This window comes from Onychostruthus taczanowskii, unplaced genomic scaffold, assembly GCF_017590055.1.
Source record: "Onychostruthus taczanowskii isolate IOZ18803 unplaced genomic scaffold, ASM1759005v1 scaffold3, whole genome shotgun sequence".
In the NCBI taxonomy this organism is placed as follows: domain Eukaryota; kingdom Metazoa; phylum Chordata; class Aves; order Passeriformes; family Passeridae; genus Onychostruthus; species Onychostruthus taczanowskii.
In genome coordinates, this window is record NW_024500349.1 from 9,854,855 (window position 1) to 9,875,832 (window position 20,978).

At 37.9% G+C, this 20,978-nt stretch overlaps 1 protein-coding gene across 1 annotated transcript; it reads left to right on the forward strand.

Annotated features, from left to right (window-relative positions):
* Window positions 1-382: 382 nt before the first annotated feature.
* YME1L1 (YME1 like 1 ATPase) lies at window positions 383-18,333 on the forward strand. Its single transcript, XM_041408543.1, has 19 exons — window positions 383-594; window positions 2,150-2,281; window positions 3,095-3,260; window positions 4,137-4,235; window positions 5,700-5,809; window positions 6,823-6,973; window positions 7,065-7,172; window positions 7,972-8,054; window positions 8,727-8,817; window positions 9,603-9,755; window positions 11,095-11,227; window positions 11,715-11,777; window positions 12,231-12,343; window positions 12,682-12,837; window positions 13,575-13,726; window positions 14,606-14,732; window positions 14,832-14,905; window positions 15,537-15,623; window positions 16,766-18,333. Exons 1-19 carry the CDS (start codon window positions 565-567, stop codon window positions 16,907-16,909), a joined length of 2,172 nt encoding a protein of 723 aa, XP_041264477.1. The 5' UTR covers window positions 383-564; the 3' UTR covers window positions 16,910-18,333.
* The last annotated feature ends 2,645 nt before the right edge of the window (window positions 18,334-20,978 follow it).

Sequence of the window (20,978 nt, forward strand, 5' to 3'; positions counted from 1 at the left end):
TACGGGGTTGAAATCTAAGTTAACAAAAGACTTATGTAATTTGTAGCCAATGAATGTTGATGTCGTTGTTAAAACGTATAGTGTCAGGTTTTATAATTGGTAAGCCAGCCTTTCGTGGGTCACCACCTATGTCCCTATTTGGTGCAAACTAGAATAAGAATTAGAAATGTCTCGCCTGGGTGTGTGAATTGGCGGTGCGCGCCGGTTAACGACCCGCGTTCCGGACACCACCCGGGGGCGATGACACCGAGCAGGGGCAGGACCCTCTGGCAGCTGCACCGCCGCCGCCCGAGAGCGCGTCCCCCGCGCGGTCCCGCCCGCCCCGCTCCCCTCTTCCGCCTGCGCCTCGAGGCGGCGGCTGCGCGGGGCAGCGGCCCGGAAGCTCTTTGTGCTGCCGCCGCTTCCGGGGCGGCTCGGCCCGGTCGGCGCGGCCGCGGGGCGGACATTTCCCGGAGCGGAGCCGCGGGGCCTCGTCAGCCGCCGGCGGCCACAGCGGGCGGGCTCCTGCGGCTGGGCTGCGAGGCGGAAGAGGCGCCTGCGGCCGCCGCCGGCCCCGCCGGCAGGATGTTTTCCTTCTCCACCGTGCAGCCCCAGGTGAGGGGCTGGCGGGGCGCTCCGGCCCGGTGCCGTGCGCGGTTCGCCCGCGGGGCGCCCCGGGCCCGCTCTCCGGCGGGGCATCGCTCCGTGTCCGGGCTTTGGGCTCTCGGAAGGCCCGGGGTTGCGGGCAGCGGCGGGAGGAGCCGAGTTCCTGCCTGCCACGTTCCCGGGGCTTTGGGCGTCAGCGGGGCCGCAGCGGGGAGAGGAGCGGGTGGGGGCTACGGCGGTGCGCGGTCCGCATCGGGGAAAAAGATACATAAATGGGGCAGAGAGGAAGGTACAGTGAAAGCATTCTGAAACGACGAAATAACCTTAGATGGCACTTCCTAGTGTCTGTTTTTGTAGCAGAAGCAAAGGGTGGTGACTTGTGTTACTACAGTTAAACTGTGCTGTTAATTTTAACGGGTTCTTGTGAAAACCGAGAGGAAATGACTTAGAAGAGTTAGTGGAGGGAAAACGGTCGGTAATTTGTTGCACAGAACAGTCCAAACGCAATCGGGAAGACACCTTTAATTAGGCAGTGAGTCTGATGGGACTGGTGTGTTTTATGGACTTTGATCTGAACCAGCGGTTTCAGTTTTATTTTTAAGTTTTGTATTAGCGTGTGATAGTCTGTTGCCACAATGGCATTTGATTGTTCTTTTCACGCGTAGAGAATGTGTTTAAAGCTTTCATTAGAGTAGTGAAATGGAAGAGTTTATATGTTTCTGGGGAGGTGTCATTTCACCAGAGTGGGAAATGCAAACGGGAAGTTCGCTTAGTGGTTGGGATGTTGGCTTTGACCTCTTGAGGCTTTATGGTTTTACCACAAACTCTAATTACAATTTTGTACAATTAATTATGAAGCAGTTTTCATGTCTCACAGCATTGTCTCTTTTGAGCTTCTGTCTGGCCAACACAAAGATGGTAGTTCTTGCAGGAGGACGCTGATAGCCATACCCATTTGTGCTTCAATCGGGAATTGCAGTCAGGGATCATTCCAGTAGCCAGGGTTGTGTCCCAGCTCCTTCCTAGTGACGTGTACAGAGTGTGAGGAGGTTTGGAGCTGCTGGGGTTGTTTGTCCCATATGTTCACAAGATGTAGTCGTGTCAAGAGGAGGAGCTGATACGTGGTGCACCTGGGCTTCTGTACTGATTCATGAGGTGGAGTTGGCTGAATGCTGCTGAACTGCACATTTGACCTTGTGCTTTGCATAGTTTCATTTTGATTCTTAAGCTGAAAGTGTGATCCCAAGGAAGAAAACGTAAAGGCAACATTTGGGAATGGCTCATAATAATGCAAGAAAAAGTACAGATAATTCAAGTTATTAAAAGTATTGCTTTGGAGATGAAAAGACAAGTTTCTAATCTGTCATACATGCTTAAACTTTCTCTTTTTTTCTCTTTAAAAAGAGGTTTCAGCTAACACTGTGGTGTTGAAGATCATGTGATTTATAATTAAGTCCTCATTTAAAAGGCAGTGTACAAGATATGCTATTATAAGTTAGAGTTTGGAACAGAAGTATATTTGAATAGTTTAAACAAGCTTAAGTCCTTATCTTTTTTTTTCCAGGCTACTGTTCCTCTGAGTCACCTTATCAATGCCTTTCATTCACCAAAAAGCTCCACAACTTCTGCCAGCAAAGCATCCATACAGCCTGTCCAGAGGGACACCTCCCCAGAGCATGATCCTCAGAAGAGTGAGGTACAAAAAAACCTTTTGAAAAAGTGATGGTTTAACTGATACTAATCTGAATAATATCAGTTTAATTGAATGTAATATTTGACTGGTCTAAAAATAATGTAATATGACTAAAAAAACCAGGGTGTTAACATGTAGAATGTATCCTTTTGGCAGAACTGCAGTCAGTCAGTGTTTTGTCAGTAAGGATTCTACAAAAATACAGTATTTCATTAAAAAAAGAGCTGGTACTTGTCTCAGTAGTACTTTGCAAATGAGGAAGGGATTTGTTTTCATTTCCAGTTTAATAGTTCTTTCTGTAAAGTAACAACAAGTTTTCTGTTAATAAACCCTATATTATCTTTTTATTCTGAGTCCTAGCAAAATTTTCGTCATTATTGCATGTGAGAAAATGGGGACTGTAACTTAAAATGTGGTGAAGGTTTTTGAGAGATTAAGTGCCATAGTTCCACGTTCAGTTTTATTTTTCTGTTAAAATATCTTTCATTATTGTTGGGTGTTTCTTGCTTTTGACAGTGAAAATTAAAAGAGTGCCAAGTAGTATTAGATATTGCCACTTCTCTTTCAACTAATTTCTTACAAGTTTTGTAAGCACTTTTTTTGGTGGAAAACCATGGAATTTCTCAGTAACTGCAGAACCGTGGAAATCAGCATGGGTTGTACTGCTCACCACTGTGTTGTGATTCCATTGCTGGGTTTTTGTGGTGTTTTTTGGTTTGCTTGGTTTGTTTTTTCAGTCTGCTTCTGGGGCTACTGGGAATTTTTTCCCCTAGCGTAATCTAACATAAATTTTTAACATTTATTTCTATTTTTCAGTCTGTATTTAAAAATTTAAGAGATCTGGGATTATCTGATTTGAAAGCTAACCAGTTCAGAGAGTTGGTGAACAGGCTACTTCCTGGCTACTGTACAGAAAGCAAAGTCTCCTCGCAGTGGCACACATCGTATGTCTCTGCTCAGTCCTTCTTTGAAAATAAGCATGGTATGTTTGAGTGAAGTGTTTATGAGAGTTAAATTATAAAGGTGAATACAGTTATTATGATTTCTAGTTCAATATATTTAATAAAGAGTATTAATGTATTTTTTTTTGTTGTATATAGCTTGTTTCTGTAAACTTGAGAAATTTAGAAAATTCAACTGATTGTTTCTTTGGATTTCAAGTTGGTTGCTGTTAAACTTTTCTGAGCTCACCTCTGTCTCTTAATGATGAGCCTGAGCTGTGAATATTTCCACCAGTGTGTTTCATCAAGATATTAGATTTTGCTAATCTACTTATGTCACAGACATCTCCAGTTTACATTTTTATCAATTTTTTTGCTTGAAGGAATGTAACACAAAGATACTAATTAGAAAGGAATTCAAGGTAGCAAACTATTAACACTCCATGTAGAGTATTTCATTGCTGAAATAACCAATAACCTTGCAGGTGAAGATGTTTTGTTGGAATTAGTCTAAAATGAAGGAAGACCATTGCAGATGCTTAAGAATGTATTAGAAAAAGAAGTATATAGCTGGCATTTGAGATACTGTCGATGTAGTACTGCGTTAGAGAGAAGGAGTGTAAGGAATAATATTGCAGAGCTGCTATTAGAGAAAAGATTTTAAATTGCATTGTGTTGTGAGATCAAAAAAAAACTGACAAAAACTCAGTGACAATTTCCTGAAAGCAAATAAATACTTGGAAATGCTTCAAAGCTTTGATAGATGTTCTGATAATTTGTTTAATTAAAGATGCCTGGAGTACTATAGTAAAATAGAATTAATATTTTAAAAACTAAGAAAACAACCTGTGCAAGAAGTAATGTTGAGTTGCCATTTAAGACAGGGTGTATTTACAATTTGTTGTATCTTTTTGCAGGTTTTGTGGATGTTTTCAGTGCTTTACGCTCATCTTGTTTGTATGGACAACATCCTCATCCCCTCCAAAATTTCTGTTCAGATGTTCGATGTTGGCCAGGTATAAGGCATTAAACTACACTGGTTTTAATCTCTACAGAATTTCTATTCTGTGAAAGTATTTTTTGATTTGTTCTAGAGGCATCACTCAGGAAATACCAGTAAGCTTCCAGGAGAGACTTAGGTCAATATTAACACTTTAAATCATAAAGTTATTTTTTGTACTTGAGTAGTGTATTTCCAGAATTAAGTTTTCCAAGATGTCATTATTTGTGGATCATAATCTCAAAAGACCACAGATGAACTGACTATTTTGGAATCAATAAATATGTTGAATTCAGTACTCATCCATTTGAATTTTCTGAGGCATTTGGTGACTGATGGCCTTAGTGAAAACATAAAGAACAGTTCAGGAAGTTCAGGTATTTTGTAAATTAAGTTCTTCTGTTGCTACCTGTAGGTATATCTATGTTTGTATCCTGTGGCAGACAGAAATACTGACAATATGGAGATAGTCCAGTAATGAGTCACAAGGAAGGGTGCAGATTTTTAAGCATTTTATACAGGGGGGAAGCTGAAGGATCTGAGGTTTTAGTTAGCAGAATAAAAGGCAAGGAGTGATCCAATTGCTATTGGAGCCATATCAGTTACCCTTCTCACATGCACCTCAAAGAAGAGGCAACAATCCCTAGTAAAAGCAAACAAAATAAAACCTGTTTGAAAATGTTCACAATGCAAATGGCTAAGTTTTGAAACAGATTGTCTGGAGAAGTTTGGTTATCTTAATCCTTGGAGATTTTCAAAACTGAGCTGGACAAGGTCCAGTGCTACCTGATCAAATGTTAGACCTTTTTTGAGCAGGGCTCAAGGGTCAGCTGCAGAACTTCTTTTGATCAAGTGCTGTTCTAGAACAATGAAAAGCTTAGTGAAACCCATCTAATTGACTGGTGTTGGTGTTTATTTTAAAATATAGTAGTAAGAGAAGAAAAATGTTTTTCACTTGTGGTAAAATGTCCCTCACAAGGTTTCTGATGTGGTAGGAGAGAACTCAGGATGTCATTAGCTCACTGTGATTAAATGGTCTCATTTCTTTTGTCACTAATGAAGTTAACAGTACAATGAAGCCATACCAGTTCTCCTCAGGGCATCTTACCAGCAGAGCTCACAAAGCATTATTCCCATCCTTCTGCATTTGCTTCTGAATGTTTCATCTTTGTCAGCCTGCCTGGATTTAATTGTCTGAATGTCTCCTCTTCCCTGAGCTGGCCAATTAGCTGTAATTTACAACATGAACCTAGATTATTTTAACATGAAAATTTATGTGAAACAGTTAGAAGTTTGGTTGCAAGGTCAGATGACAAGTAGGGTTCGTGATCACATAACTATCCATTTACAGTACAGTGGATATGTTGGGAAGATTATATTCCATATTCTTTCATATAATAGTTTCAGAAATTTCTTAAGACTTTTTTGTAGTGGTAGTAATGATTAGGTTTTAACTAGTGTTTATTCTTACTACATAAAGTTTACATACAGACACGGAACTTTAAGACTCTGAGATCAAGAGCAAGACGTTTGCAGTCAACATCTGATCAATTCACAGAAACAAAAAGTTCACTTTCTTCAATTTTGAAGGTAAATACAAGTAATATTAAGTTGTTTTGGGCTTACTCAAACCATCTCTTTCTCTTGACTAAACCTTTAAAATTTACCAGTGATGTTTTCTTCCACTAGCATGAAAATATTTATTAATTCTAAAACTTGAGCTAATGGCAGTATATTGTTTTTTCTTATTAATGCATATATTTGTTCCATATATCATCAATAATGAGGTTATTTGAATTTTTAGGAGAGCAGTTTCAGATATAACTATGGTTTTAACTCTACAAATTAATTTATTTTCTGTTTCTAAAACAGAATATAAACTAAAAATAGCTTAATGTCAAAGGATTTATTTCTTGAAGCAGAAATACATCTAGTTTAACTACAGGAATTTGTATTTTCAAGTCAGCAGATAATGATCCAAAGCAGTAACAAAACCAAGTTAACCTGGGTACTCTTTGCTTCTAATTGCTGATTGTGCAGAAGTCAGGCTAACTAAGGCTTTTCATTTAACTGTGTGTGTTATCTTTGAACTCTTCCCTTCTTCTAGGCATATGTGGTTTATTTCATCTGTGGACTAGGTGTACTGTGGATGAAGATAAAACCAGAGCTAGCTCCCTGCACTGCTGCTCTGAAATTTGACAGGGCATATGAGATATATTTGCTTAAGCTCCATCAAAACAATACTTGCAAAGATATTTTGCAATTGGAAATAAAGCAAGAAGCTTAAGCTAATAAGTCCCACTGAATACAGTGAACAAAGCTGGCTGTGTACAGATCTGTCTTAGGCTGTGTTTTCAGTTTGGAACTGGGGTCCAGAAGGGCTCCAAAACTGATTTGCTCAGCAAAAATGGAAATGCCTGTGCTCAAACCATGGGGATTCCACACTCGAGCTACTGGCCTGTACCCTCTAACTAACCCAGTAGCAAGTGAATTATATGCTGTTGTAATTTTATTTTTTTCCTATCACCCATATTAGCCAGGTGGTAAGTTAACTGTTCATGAAAACTTGGTGTATACTAACACTGCTTTGGAAAACATTGCAGGGTTTTATCCTGAGAAAGCGACGAATTGATGTTGAAAACTTAGACACACTAATGAAAACAAAAAACATCCCAGAGGCACACCAGGATGCTTTTAAAACTGGTTTTGCAGAAGGCTTTTTGAAAGCTCAGGTATTCCTGCAAAAAACACTTGGTAAGTTGTTTTAATTCATATATCTTGTCTTTAAAATCAGAAAGTAGTTTATTTTAGCGCATGTTAAATATGTTTTTATTTTCTTTTACAGATTCCTTAAGAAGATCACGTTTGCTTTCTTTCTTTCTCTTCGTTCTTTGTTTTTATCTTGCTATATATTCGTCATTTTTACCTGGGAAAGGTTCCTTTTCTGATGCTGGTTAGTTAACTTTTTTTCCACACTGTTTCACTTGTGTTGTTTCTTCCAGCAGGTTTAGCATAAATTAAATATATTTTGATATTGTGCTTGGTTTTATTAGTACACTGAAAAGTTATCCTAAGAGTTATTCACTGCTTCTGGCTACAGCCTTTCAGATGACAGTGTGACAAAACGCTTACGAAGACAAAAATGTTCTGTGTCAGTATAATTACTTTATTTCTTTTGGTGAAGCAGTTACATGGAACCAGAGAAGTCAGACTGGTCATCATTTAGGTATTTGACTTTCAATTTAGATGATGTGTTATCTAGATCAGCTGTAGGCAAGATGGTTTGAATTTTCAATCTGTAATCACAGCCTAGTTTATAGCAACTAGAAACTTGCATTGCTAAATTGCCATCTTGAGAAATGTGTTGGAAATAGTGGAACAATCAAAAAGTAACGTAACTGGAGAAGTTCAACTTGATGCTAAGTTATCACCTGGGTCTCAAGAAAGTTAGGATATGTATAGAAACATTGAGGGAGAAGTTCTGGCTTTGTGTACGTGCTTATGAATGAGGAGCTTTCTGTACTACACATGACTAACAAGCATATCACTGAATTAATTGCAAATATTTTAAAGATTTTTTTGAAACATAAATCTTATTCTTGCTGGACAGCTGTAAATGAACACGTGCCCTGTCAAAAGGGCAGGTGTAAGGTCAGTATCTTAGTGGCATGTGTTGAGGTGCAGCACTAAGTCTTGCAATGAAATGACTTTGTGTGTAAATCTGTTGTTCGTCATCTGCTGTTTGCTCTTAGTACGCTTTCGAACATCAAGTATCTTTGATGCAGCAGTTGATCCAATCCAGCTGAAAAATGTCACCTTCGAACATGTTAAAGGGGTAAGATCAAAAGTAAAATGTGTGCAAGTTCTTGTTTTAAGTAATCATTGTGAGTCTGATGATTAACTAATCATTATGAATGTCTTACTCTGTTCAAGAAATTTCTTGGTATGAAGTGAAGCTTTATGTGCATTGACCACTGCAAGGTGAAGGAAGGTTTTAACCACTCTTTTTCTACTTTGTTTTTGTGGAATTTAATACCTTATAAAAGGTGCACTCTACTGGTTGAATAACATTTTTAAAGACTATAATAGCAAATGGCAGGCCATAAATATCAATATTGATCTACAGTTTGCAGAAGTTAATTGGCATATGAAGATGATGATGCCATTGATCGTTTGTCTCTTAGTACCATCTCTTTCAGGCAGTGTTATTAGGACAGGAAATATGGAGATTCCCAGAAAGAAGTGGGCATGTCACTCCTGATGGGATACCTCTATTTTTTCTGTTCAGTTTTTCTTTGAATTAAAAAGAATAATATTTTGATTTGGAATTTTTGATTTTGTGTTTATTTCTTTGGTCACATCTGGTCTTGAACTTTAATCTTTTTCTGTTTGTATTTTTCATCAATACACAGTTAGGGACTAAATCTATAATAGAAAACTTATGTACAAAAACATGCAGTATTTTATAAATGCTTAGTTATATTTGTGGCATGTTTTTCATGTGTAGGTTGAAGAAGCTAAGCAGGAATTGCAAGAAGTTGTGGAATTTCTGAAAAACCCCCACAAATTTACTGTATTAGGAGGTAAACTTCCAAAAGGTAAGAATAATTGCTCAGCAAAAGTTAAAAACCTATGTAGCCATAGCTGTGAGGTGTGTTCTGTACTGTACTTTACAGCCTAGTTTCTTACTATTTCTTCATGTATAATGTAAATTAAAATTTTGGTGTTAGACAAAATTTACTGTGCCTTCTTCAGTTATTGAACTAATAAACAGTAGTATTTTGTCCTGTAAAGCAGGAGGGTTTATTAACTGAACTCTTAAAAGGCCTTTATTTCTTCCTTATGGCTTTTAGCACCTTTAGTGCTTCCTAATGGCTTGAGATAGTTCAGAAGGAATTTTCATGTGAAAGGATGATTGAGATCATAGTGGAAATCCACATAAATCTGAAATGTGTAGACCTGAGAATCTGTTTCCTCTTAGTGCTCTACACTGTTTCAAGACGGTGACTTGGAAGGATTTAATTAAAAAAAAAAAAAAAAAAAAAAGGATTCTACAGAAACAGCCAGGAAAATGTCAGTGTGAAGCAAACACTGTTAGGAATTCAGCTGCTAAATTCAACAGTAAATCTGCAGAATACTTCAGGTTTCTGTTTTGATGGTCTTACAAGTCTTTGTTGTTGTTTAAATATGGATCAAATTGTATCTAGATTAGTTCCAGGAAGCTCCTTCAGACTGGCAGTAATGAGCAGTACCTGAAATGGGATCTTAACAGCTTTTGGGAGTCAAGCGTACATTATTTCTTCTAATGCATGGAAGAAACTACTCATATAAGAAGACTGTGGTGGATGTGGTGGTTTTGTTGGGTTTTTTGTTTGCCTTCTAGGCATTTTGTTAGTTGGACCGCCTGGTACTGGCAAGACGCTTCTGGCGCGGGCTGTGGCCGGTGAGGCTGATGTTCCCTTCTATTACGCCTCCGGGTCGGAGTTCGATGAGATGTTCGTTGGTGTGGGAGCCAGTCGCATCCGAAGCCTGTTCAGTAAGTTAAATATTCCTGGCTTTGAAATCTGTGCACTTGGAAGAGGAAGTACTCAGTGTTGTTTACATGGCTTGATTAGTTACAGTTCTGGTTACTGGAAAGTAGTAGTGTATGCGACAAATAAAGCTTTAATTGTGTGGGTAAATGTCACAATTCTGTGAGCATCAGTTAATTATAGAATCTTCCTACCCATCACATGAAATTGTAGCTAAACTTATAACTGATTTACAATGGTCCCAGAGAGAAGTAGTAATTTAATTAGAAATGTAATGCTCTATAGACTAAATTGAATATTTGAAATTGTAACTTACTTAGTCATATATAAATTGTAGTAAATTTTAATTGTAGATGTAAGATAAAAAAATTGTGTTAACCTTCTCAATTACTGCCCTCATATTTAGATTTTTTTTACTCTGAATTAAAGGTTTATGGCATCATGGCATGGTAATAAGCTGAGATTTCCTTTCTCAGACCCATCAACAGGTTCAGAATAAAGGGCAGGATAACAAAACTTTCAAAACTAATGTTTAGATTTATAGCTTTCACAGAAGAGACTTCCTATTTTAAGTGTGGAAATATTATTGGGGAGGAGAAAATCCAGTTTCTCTCTTAAATGAAAGATTGATAGGGTCAAATATATACAGTGTATGAAGTGGTTTGCATTTGTAGAAAAAAATGTGAGTTTTCATGGATGGGGTGCAAAATACAGTACATGTAGTACTTTAAAAATTCATTTCCTTCTGTTGACTACAGAAGTGTAGATTCCTGACTGGTGTATTAATATTAATGTTACAGAAATGTCTGGGGAGGTGACACAAATTGCATCCTGCAATGCATGTACCAATTGATGGTCTTCATGTTTATTACAGCATTTTTCTTTTGTGTTTTAGTACCTGTAAATTTTAGTGTGAACCTTTCATTGTAAATTAACAAGCAAGTTCTATTAAAGTAAGTTAGTGTTGAGACCCATCACATTTTATATTGTGTTTTAATAGGCAAGTATTCTCTACCCAAGCCTATAAAATAAACTCTTGTAAGAAGTTCATACAAAATATGACAATTTCATAGTATATTTTACTAGTGATTTCTTGTAGCCTGATAAGAATAAGCTGATGAGGAAATATGTTTTTGAAATGGCAAGATAAAGAGAATTAAGATTCTATTTCCTTTTTTTTTAGGCTAAAAGCAAGACAGTTTTTGTGATGCCTAATAGAACACTTTATAATCCAAGAAAAATAGAAACAGTAGAATCCTGAGCTACCTGTTCAGATTCTCAAAACAGAGACTGTCTGTTCCTTTGTGTGGTTTAAGGTTCCTTCTGCTATTTTCCTTTTGTCAGGGGAAGCAAAAGCAAATGCTCCTTGTGTTATTTTCATTGATGAATTGGACTCTGTTGGTGGGAAGAGAATTGAATCTCCAATGCACCCCTATTCAAGACAGACCATTAATCAACTCCTTGCTGAAATGGATGGGTAAATATATGAATTCTGAGGGCATGAAGGGCAAGAAGGTCCTTGACTGACTGGTATTTTGGATATGTGGGTGAACTTTTTCTTCTTGACAGCTTTGAAGTTTTGTGTAATTTTTTGTAATGCTTTAAAGGATATATATTTAATATGCTTTTATGGCTATTTTCTAGTACTGCCAACAGTAGCATTAATGGACTTACTGTAAAGAATATAGAAGCTTTTGAGCTGTATTTGCACAATAGCTGTCGTTTATTTTAAATAATTTCTCAGTTTTTTTAGCCTAGTTATATATCTAAAGGAAGAAGCTCAACACAGAGATTAGAACATGTTTTTAACCAGTTGCTGAGTTAAACGTGGTCATTCTTGGATCATATGTTGTAGTGTGAAAGCATGTTTTTGACTGGCCAATGAAGTCAGTAACAGTAGTTATTGACAAAGTTGTAAATTCTGTGTCCAGAAAAAAATAACTCACACCTTGTTTTTCACACAGCTTTAAACCAAATGAAGGTGTTGTTATTATTGGTGCCACAAACTTCCCTGAAGCATTAGACAAGTGAGTATAATTCATTGCTTGTTTTACAGACCATGTAGCAAAAAAACCCTGCAATGAAACCAAAGTTGCTTGTGATAATCTTCAAGTATTACAGTGTCATAGCTGGAGTTTTCCCTCTTAAAAAGGATGTGTGTTGACTGGGTTTTGGCATTTAATAGGTTGCAGAGTTAAATATGGAGAAATAATTAATATGTTTCTAAACATTTGAAATTTTAGGAAGTTTTTCAGCTGAATTGATAAGCTGCATTCCTTGTTCACAATGCAAAATTTTCAAATGCAAAAATGCCTTTAAAATTAGTTGTCAATAAATACCTTTCATGTCTTTTTACAAGCAGATAAGAAAAACATATTCTTGGCATATGTGTAGGTATCTGTGGAAACAGCAGTGGATTTTTGTTCCTTGATATACATTAGTAAACTTGAGTCAATGTACTAAACTGTCACTTCCCTTAGTGCTCTAATACGTCCTGGTCGCTTTGATATGCAAGTTACTGTTCCCAAGCCTGATGTAAGAGGTCGCACGGAAATTCTGAAGTGGTACCTTAATAAAATCAAGTATGACCCATGTAAGTAAATATTTTACTGTAGTATCTTTTTGTGTAACAGTTTTTATGCTGGATCAACCCCCTCATATTAGTCCTTTATTCAGTTGGCAGTTGTGGCTTTACAGCATCAATGAAGAACACAAAAATTATCTCATATGTTGTGTTTCTAGTCCCTAAGAGTTCACAGTGTCTTGAGAATTAGGCTTAATTTATTTTAAAACTGATTGGTTTGTTTGTTATTTTTGTTTTGTTTAATGCATAATTTTTAGTAGAATATGATTCTTGCTTAAAATTTCAGGAGCAATATGGACTCTAATAAAAAAAATGGTTTTGCTTTAGTTTTTTTTCTTCCCCTACAGCTGTTGATCCAGAAATAATTGCACGAGGCACAGTAGGATTTTCTGGAGCAGAGCTTGAAAATCTTGTAAATCAAGCTGCCTTAAAGGCAGCTGTTGATGGAAAAGACATGGTAACCATGAAGGAACTAGAATTCTCCAAGGATAAAATTCTAATGGGTAGGATTTTATACTAAAGACATTAATGTATATTACAATACACAGAGCTTTTCTTGTGTGATAAGGACTTTTACAGGAGAATAGAGAAGTTTTTATGGAGTTGTTTTTCAGATTGTTGCACTATGGCTTTTTTTTGCTTGTTTGTTTTTGTTTCTTTTTTATGTTTGGTTTAGTTTTTTTATAGTTGGGGGGGATTTCTTTATTTGTTTGGATTTTTTTTAACAAATAAAGTTTCCTATTAAGTTATTTCTAAATAGAACCTTTTGAGACCAGAGAGTAGTATGTAAAATCTAGTGTGGAATACATTTTTTAAAATTTCATGTAATTTTGAAAATTAAAAACGCTGCATGGCGTACTTCAGCCTGGAGGGAGACACAGGCTTGATTTCTTATCCTTCCCCTACCGATGACCAGAAATCTGGAGTTTCTATTGAACTTAAATCTGGTCTATTCATGCTTGAGAGAAGAAATGGAGTTTTCTCAGATACTTAGACTGCATTTTAAATCTACTACTTTAAAAGCAACTTGTCTGTAGAATATGTTTGGGTCCATTTTTTAGACACTAAAATCTGACTTGTAAACATTTTGCACTTAAGCGTTAGTTCCCTTTGATCACATGCTGTTCCTTGGCTGCTTTGTGCCCTCTTTGAGTTTATGTAATGTGTGCATTATGTGAGTTTATGTAATCTGTGGTGGCCAGCTGTACAGAAAGGTTAATTTAATGTTCCTCTGTTTAAGGACCTGAGCGTAGAAGTGTAGAAATTGATGAGAAGAACAAAACCATCACAGCTTACCATGAGTCTGGACATGCTATCATTGCCTATTACACCAAGGATGCCATGCCGATCAACAAGGCCACAATCATGACACGAGGAACAACACTGGGACATGTGAGTGTTTCTTCATCCATTTTTTAGTATTTTAAAGTTTTATTTAGTTTATTAATACTTCTTTATTTAGTTTTATTTTTGTTTTGGTGGTGTAGAAGAATTTGTAACAATGCTATGTGCTGTGATTATGTTAATGAATATTGTAGTCTGTGGAAATACTCAGTTATGAGCAGTATCTTGGAAAACCCAAGGTCATCTTTTCTGTGTGATAAAAAGCTTTCTTTATTAGTTTTTTAATAAATGATTGTGCACTGGTGTAACAGTTCACATGCACAAGGAAAGAGAAATGTAAGTAACTTTGATTCTGCTGCAGTTGAAATAGAACCCAACAGCAAAATTTTGAAGAACATCTAAAGGTCTGGTGGGTAGAAGCTCAACTGTACTTTTAACACTTTTAACACATCCTTTATCAGGTTGTTCTTTGTCCAGCTTGGCTTTTTTAAGCTTCACTGGTTACCTGTTTTGTTTTTTTGCATAGATGTCCATAAGGTTTTCTGTTTTGCCTGTATCTACCAAGCATTTGAACAGAAACATATTTCTATTATGTCTGTTCCTGTTGAACGTTTTCAAGTTAATGTGTTCAGTTAATGAAAACCATTGGTCTGAATCCTCTGGGCAAGTTGATTTGTTCTGTTTCTTGTGGCAGTAGGTGTAAGTTGCTCACATTGATGGGGTGCTCAGGGTCTGAGGAGGCTGTTTCAGTGGTTCAGCTGAGCACCTCCAAGCAGTCCTGATAAATGCATATACTAGAGGCAGGCCAGAACATGCAAAGTCATACATAAAATCTTTATCTGCTTCAGATATGAACAAGAATATTTTTGAGATTACTTCAGTACTTCTTCAGTTTTTGTTAGCTGACCACAGTTCTGTATCCTACAGGTATCTTTGCTCCCAGAAAATGACAGATGGAGTGAAACTAGATCCCAGTTGCTCGCACAGATGGATGTCTGTATGGGAGGAAGAGTAGCAGAAGAGCTCATATTTGGAAGTGATCACATCACAACAGGTCAGCTAATTGGTAGTTAAAAGAGTGTTTGATCAAGGATGTGGATTGGCATGTTTAATGTGGTTTCAGTAATGTAACTTAGATCTGCCTGCTCTCTAGGTGCTTCCAGTGATTTTGACAATGCTACCAAAATTGCAAAACTGATGGTGACTCGATTTGGAATGAGTGAGAAGGTAGTATCATCAATCCTTTAATATTTATATGGAGCAAAACCAAGTTCTGTTCTCTAGCTAAAGCCTGTTTGTCTGTCAGTGATCTCTGAGATTAGGGTAAGTAGTCATCACAAAAAGAGTAAGCCTCATGACCTGGTCTGCTATAGAGAGCTCAACTAGAAAACCTGTATATTGACAGTTAAAAAAATTACCTCGCAGGATTTCACTTCAAAATTGCCTTGAAAATCACAAATATCCTCAGGAAATAGTTAAAATAAAGCCAGACATTTTGGAATTGAGGATAATTCTGAGTCTGGGAGGGCGAAGGTGGTAACAACAGTGAGTTTTCTAGACTTTCTTTAGAAGCTTCTTTAGTCATGTTGATTGTCCATCAAGTATTAGTAGTCTAGGCATTTTGTTTTGGTTTTTAAGTAAGAAAGCACCTAATTAGGATATGTACTGTGACCTATTGAAACAGAATTCTGCAGCCGATGAATAGGCTTCTTGTTTTGCTTCCACTTAGAGCACTTCAGCAGGCATTTGACTTATGATTTTGTTTGCATGCAGAAGCAACATGTGCTGAAACTCGTAGAGAGTTTTATGTGTATGACTGCAACAGTAGCAAGATAAAGATATTTTTGTTATTGTTTAGCTTGGTGTTATGACCTACACTGATACAGGGAAAGTCAGCCCAGAAACCCAGTCTGCAATTGAGCAGGAAGTGAGGACGCTTTTGCGGGTAAGAGCCTCTCCCCCTCCACTCATTCTTCTGAGATGAATTGAACACCTGCTTGATTGGTTACTTCATTTAAGTAATGTATACTGGTGAAAATACACCAGTGGATGGAAGTACTCCCAAGTATTTAATATAGCTGCAACTTTGAATCTCTGCATATCAGAACTTTTTGGTGATTGTCATGCACGAGTAGTGTAAATCAAGTTGGTGGTGTTGGGCTCTTCAATATACTGTTTAACACTTCTCTTATAATTGGTCAGGATTTATATTTTTCCTATTCAATTCACAGGAAAAGTATGGCTACAAATTGTTTTAGAACAGATGTGGATGTTTTATGTTACTTTCACATTTCATAACTCCCAAGATAAGTAATTTTGTATAAAATCACAGGAATGGCCATATCAGATCACATGTTACCTCCAGTATCCTGTTCTTCACAGTGATCAGTGTCAGATGCTTGGGGAAATTTGTAACATTTGATAATCACTGAACTTCCTGATCACTGTTCTGGTAATCTGACTTAGTTTGGTACAGGCAGGAGAATTACTTGTGTTGTAACATTTAAATGAGTGACACTTTTGCTGTAGTTGTTTTTGAACTGACTTGGCCTTGTGAGGACTACCAGGGTAGAACTAAAAGTTGAAGCTGGTAATGCTGGCAGTGCACATCTGCTTGCAGCAACTGGTGACTTAGTGTAGCTGGTAGCTTTCAGCTTTCTAGAACTACGTAGGGTTTTGAGTTTTATAAATATTTAAAAATGCTTGTCTTTTGAAGAAAATCTCTGAATGCTGTAGTTTTGCTCATGGTGCAAAAAAATTGTTATAAAAACCAGGATATTTTCAAATTTAGTAAGTCTTTTCTAACATGTATGTAACAATACTAAGGTTTGTCTCATGACTTTGTTTTTAGCCCTACTTGTGCAAAATGCACAGGTGGCATAAAGTGTTTGGTTGCTTTACATTAATTTTGCCAGCTGTATTTTAAAGCTTTGTGAATCAGGAGCCGTGCTAGCTTTGAATGGTAAGGCACAACTTTAAATGTTTGTGTCAATCTGTGTTTACCTAGAAACAATTTTTAAAATGGCATCTTGCTGTTGTTTTTCTTGTAAAGTCTTAAAATCTCCTTCTACATGTTCTCCCAATTAGGACTCCTATGAGCGAGCAAAGAACATCCTGAAGACTCATGCAAAAGAACACAAGAATTTAGCAGAAGCTTTATTGAAATATGAGACTTTGGATGCCAAAGAAATCCAAATTGTTCTAGAGGGGAAAAAACTAGAAGTAAGATGATAACTTCTGGGATATGTAACTGATAATTTGAAGAATGTACATCTAGCAATGCAGTAGTTTTATGCAGCATAGCCTTTTTTTCTCTTCCTGATGTGTGTATGGCATTAGTGTCACTTTAATATTAGTCTGTCTCTTGTGAGCTTCTGTTACTCATCTATTTGTTGTGTCTCTTCAGAATAAGACACAAAATAAAGCAAGTTCCTCATCCTCTGCTCTTTATACTCTTCGCACAAGAAGTTATTCAGAAGGATAAATCTCAGGGTTGAATTCAGCATTTTGATTCAATCAAATGTGTTGAAGCTGAGCAGAAAAACATGCAGATCCACTGGTGTGTGTTGGCACAGCTGCCTGGGCTGTGCTGCTACATGTGTGTTTGAAGTTATACCTCACAATATGTGCTCTGGGGTGTTACGGAGAGTGACAGACTGAGATGTAAAGCAATAGTATGTCATGTAGCTATTGCTCGTACTGTTTGAGGTTAGAGACCGCTGTTAAAGACTTCTTATTTGGAAATGTGACAAAACAAAACATCTCAAAGAATGAACAAGCTACATTGTGGGAGCACCATGCTAGACAAAAATGTTAGTGGTCATGTATCCAGTACTCTTGGGGTTAGGATACACACATGTATGGCTGGGAGAGAAATTGCAACAACAGGCTAAATGTGTTTAAGCCTCTTTGGACCATGTTTTGGGTAGAACCGTAGCAGGGATAAGAGAAATACCTGTGACCTCTGATGTGCTGCTGACAAGTTTCTTAAATTTTTTATTACTGCAGTAGGCAGATGACAGTGCTTTGACAGTGCTTTTACACTGCTGGAGATTCTACAGAACTAGTTTATATTAGTACTATGTATGGCGTTTGATAATCCAACAGATAATCTCTTTGAAGGAGACAACATCACTCACTGAAGAGTAATTCAGAAAATATTTGAAGCATGTGTTGTTTCAAATAACATTCCTAGTTCTGTTCTTGGTAGAAGTAGGGAAATAAAACCTTTTCTTTCAACCCTTACAGAAACCTTGGGAAATTCTAAGAAAATACAAAAAAGGTTTGGAAAACAAGACTAGTTCCAATCAAGTGGAAGTGATGGCTAGCAACTATATGCCAGTATTCCTCTGATCTCATGGAACTGGATGTTAGGAATAACATATTGATCATAATCCTTCTGCACAATCAGTTGTAGTGTTGTGGGATTACAAGCTTCTGTTGCAGAGAGGGCAAGTATCAGCATACTAATATTGAGGGTTACCTTTTTTTGGACATGAAAATAGTTGGGCTGGTGCCAAGACATGTGAATGGAAACTGATAGCAACACCTAAAACTAGAAGTAACATAGTATTTTAGAATTTTCTGAGTGTAATGCTTGATTATAACCTAGTTTTTTTTAGTAAGAGCACATGCTTTCCCCCCCCCCAGCCCACTCTCCCCCCCCCCCCCCCCCTTCAAGACAAGATCAACTTTCTTTTTTGCCTCTTTTTGTCAACTTACTATAATGGCATCCTGCTCAGTGTGGGAGAATGTCCAAATATTATAAAACGGTATAGGAAATGTTCTAGGCTGACTAGTTACAGTTGTACATGTATTTTGGAAATATGCCAATAGAAACAGAAGTATACTGCATATTTGACATCTGTTTTTGGAGTAATAAAGGTTAATTTTAATTACGCACATTGGTTTTCTTCTTATTCACTGTAAATTGCTATAAGATGTAATACCTAGTTCCCTAGTATGTAAATTGAGGTGTATAAAATATTTAAAATTGTAAATAAATTTAAGAATTATGGCAAAAATTGCACTCTCTTTAAGTGAGATTTCTAGGGAATGTTCTCCCTAGAAATTCACACCTTTTTTCAGTTGCTGCTTTAGTAGTAGGACTTGGAAGTGATCTTTTCCAGCTAAATAATGTGAATTTGCGTTTAAGAGAAGCAGAAGAACTCTTGTTTGAAGTTACTAAAATCTGTATTGAATGATCTTGTTTAGGAGGGTAAGTTCTTGAAGTCCAACTTTTCTTATTCAAAAGCTTCTTGCTATATGCATAGGATAGTATCAAAAAGGAAAAAAAAAGTTATATATCATTGGGTCATGAAAGATTATTACAAGATCAGCCATAAAGTGTAAAGGGTATCTTTGCTTTCTGGCCAACTTAACAGCACAAATACTACTGAAGAGTTTACTGTCATTCCTAGTTGGTTTTGTGCATGTAACATATGTGTAACATAGTCCAAGAAACTTGTTTGTTAAAGCATTGGATTTGCTCGCTTGTGCTCTTGGGAGCACCTAGGACCTGGAATTTTTCCTTTCATATTATTGGGCAGAGATAGGAGAGCACTGGGTTGGGTTTGTGTGGCATGGTTTTTGTAGTGTGGAGGCTACATGGGTGGCATCTGGGAGATGCCAGAAGCTTCCCTGTGTCCAGTAAAGCACTGCCAGACGGCTCTAGGAGGACCTGCTCCTGTCCAAGGCTGAGCCCATCAGCCCTGGTGGTAAAGCCTCTGGGACAACACACTCAAAGAAGGGGAAGAAGCTCTGCCCAAGAGCAATTGCAGCCAGAGAGAGAGGAGTGAGTATGTGAGAGAAACAGCTCTGCAGACACCAAGGTCAGTGAAGGAGAGATAGCAGGGTTGGAGTGAGAGTCTTCCTCACCCTGAGGAGGGAGGAGCGGCAGAGGCAACCTGTGATATACTGACCGCAACCCCGGTTCCTGTCCCGCCCCCACCTGCTCTTACCGCTTGAGGGGGAGGAGGTAGAGAAAAGTGGAAGTGAAGATGAAAACAGGAAAGAAGAGGGGTAGGGGAAGAGGTGGTGTTAAAATTTGGTTTTATTTCTGATTTGATAGGCAACTAAACTCATCTTACTGACTCAAAACTGTTTTGCCCATGATGGTAAGTGGTGAGTGATCTCTCGCTGCCTTCATCTCAACCCACAGGCCTTTTGCTGTGTTTTCTCTTTCCCAAGAGAAAACTAAGGATAGAGTGTCCAGCTAAGGATAGAGTGGCTTTGGTGGGCTCCTGCTGTCCAGCCAGGGTCAACACATCACAACCACAAAAGCAGCTTCCAGAAATCAGAGAGGTGTTCCTTTAAGTAGGAACAGCCTCCTGCTGTTGAAAACAGGGCAGAGCTAAGTGCTTACATACACTGTTTGCTTTTTAAATACCTCTAAAGTGATCACAAGCAGGGTGGCACATAAAAATAAGAAATTAAAACTTGGACATAATTCTGAATTTTCTGCATTTATGAGGCAGGCATGCCAGAATTCTACCAGCAAGCTTAACACAAAGAAAATGCAAAGTTCCAGTGAAAGTTGTGGCTGCTCCTTCTGGCTGCTTCTTGCTCTGTGATGACCTGAGTCAGCTGAAATGTCAGAAGAGTTTTCTAAATCTTAATCCTTTAAACTGGCTGTGAGGATAGAGCAATCAAGCCATTCCTAACTTTCCGGTCTATGAATCTGCTTGGCAACTTTGGGTAGAAGTAAGGAGACCTATCTTTGCTTCTAAAAGATAGCCAAACAAAACAATGAGAGGCAAGAGTACATGCTTTAAATAGGCTGCTCTCTCTCCTTCCCTCAGAAGTAAATTTCCCTTTTTCCAAACCCGTCACTCACATGTGTTTATTAAGAGACCTTCCTCTGGCATTGGTCAACATGAGAGCATCATCTGCTCCTTCCACAGCATCATCAGTGCATAAATGGCTGCAACATTTGCCATTAGAGCACTAGTATGGACCATGAAACATTTAATGGGAGAAGTGGGGACTCTAGTGCGTTTGTTTTTTCACGAGTCTAGGTTTGTGTTTAGTGCCCTGTCCTGGAAACTTAATGCTGCTAGCTGTAATTCTGAGATTCAGCATGGAGTTTTGACTTCGAGTTCAGGAGCAGATTTCTTCTAAGATTAATAGTAGTTTTCACTCTTTCACTACTCTTTCAAAAACTGTTCTGGAGGAAACAGAAGGATCCTTCCTTGTCTACTGAGTCTCATGAAATGGGCCAGAAGTTACAGGAAACAGAGGCAGACTCTGTCCCACTTGCTCAGTCAGAAGAAACCCTCCACAGCAGCAGGTTTGGACTGAA

Excerpts from the sequence above, each read along its gene's own strand:
- YME1L1 (XM_041408543.1), top strand. The coding sequence starts at position 565 with ATGTTTTCCTTCTCCACCGTGCAGCCCCAG. Across the intron at positions 5,810-6,822 it reads CACTTTCTTCAATTTTGAAG|GGTTTTATCCTGAGAAAGCG; the intron begins GTAAATACAAGT and ends AAAACATTGCAG. Across the intron at positions 12,344-12,681 it reads TAAAATCAAGTATGACCCAT|CTGTTGATCCAGAAATAATT; the intron begins GTAAGTAAATAT and ends CTTCCCCTACAG.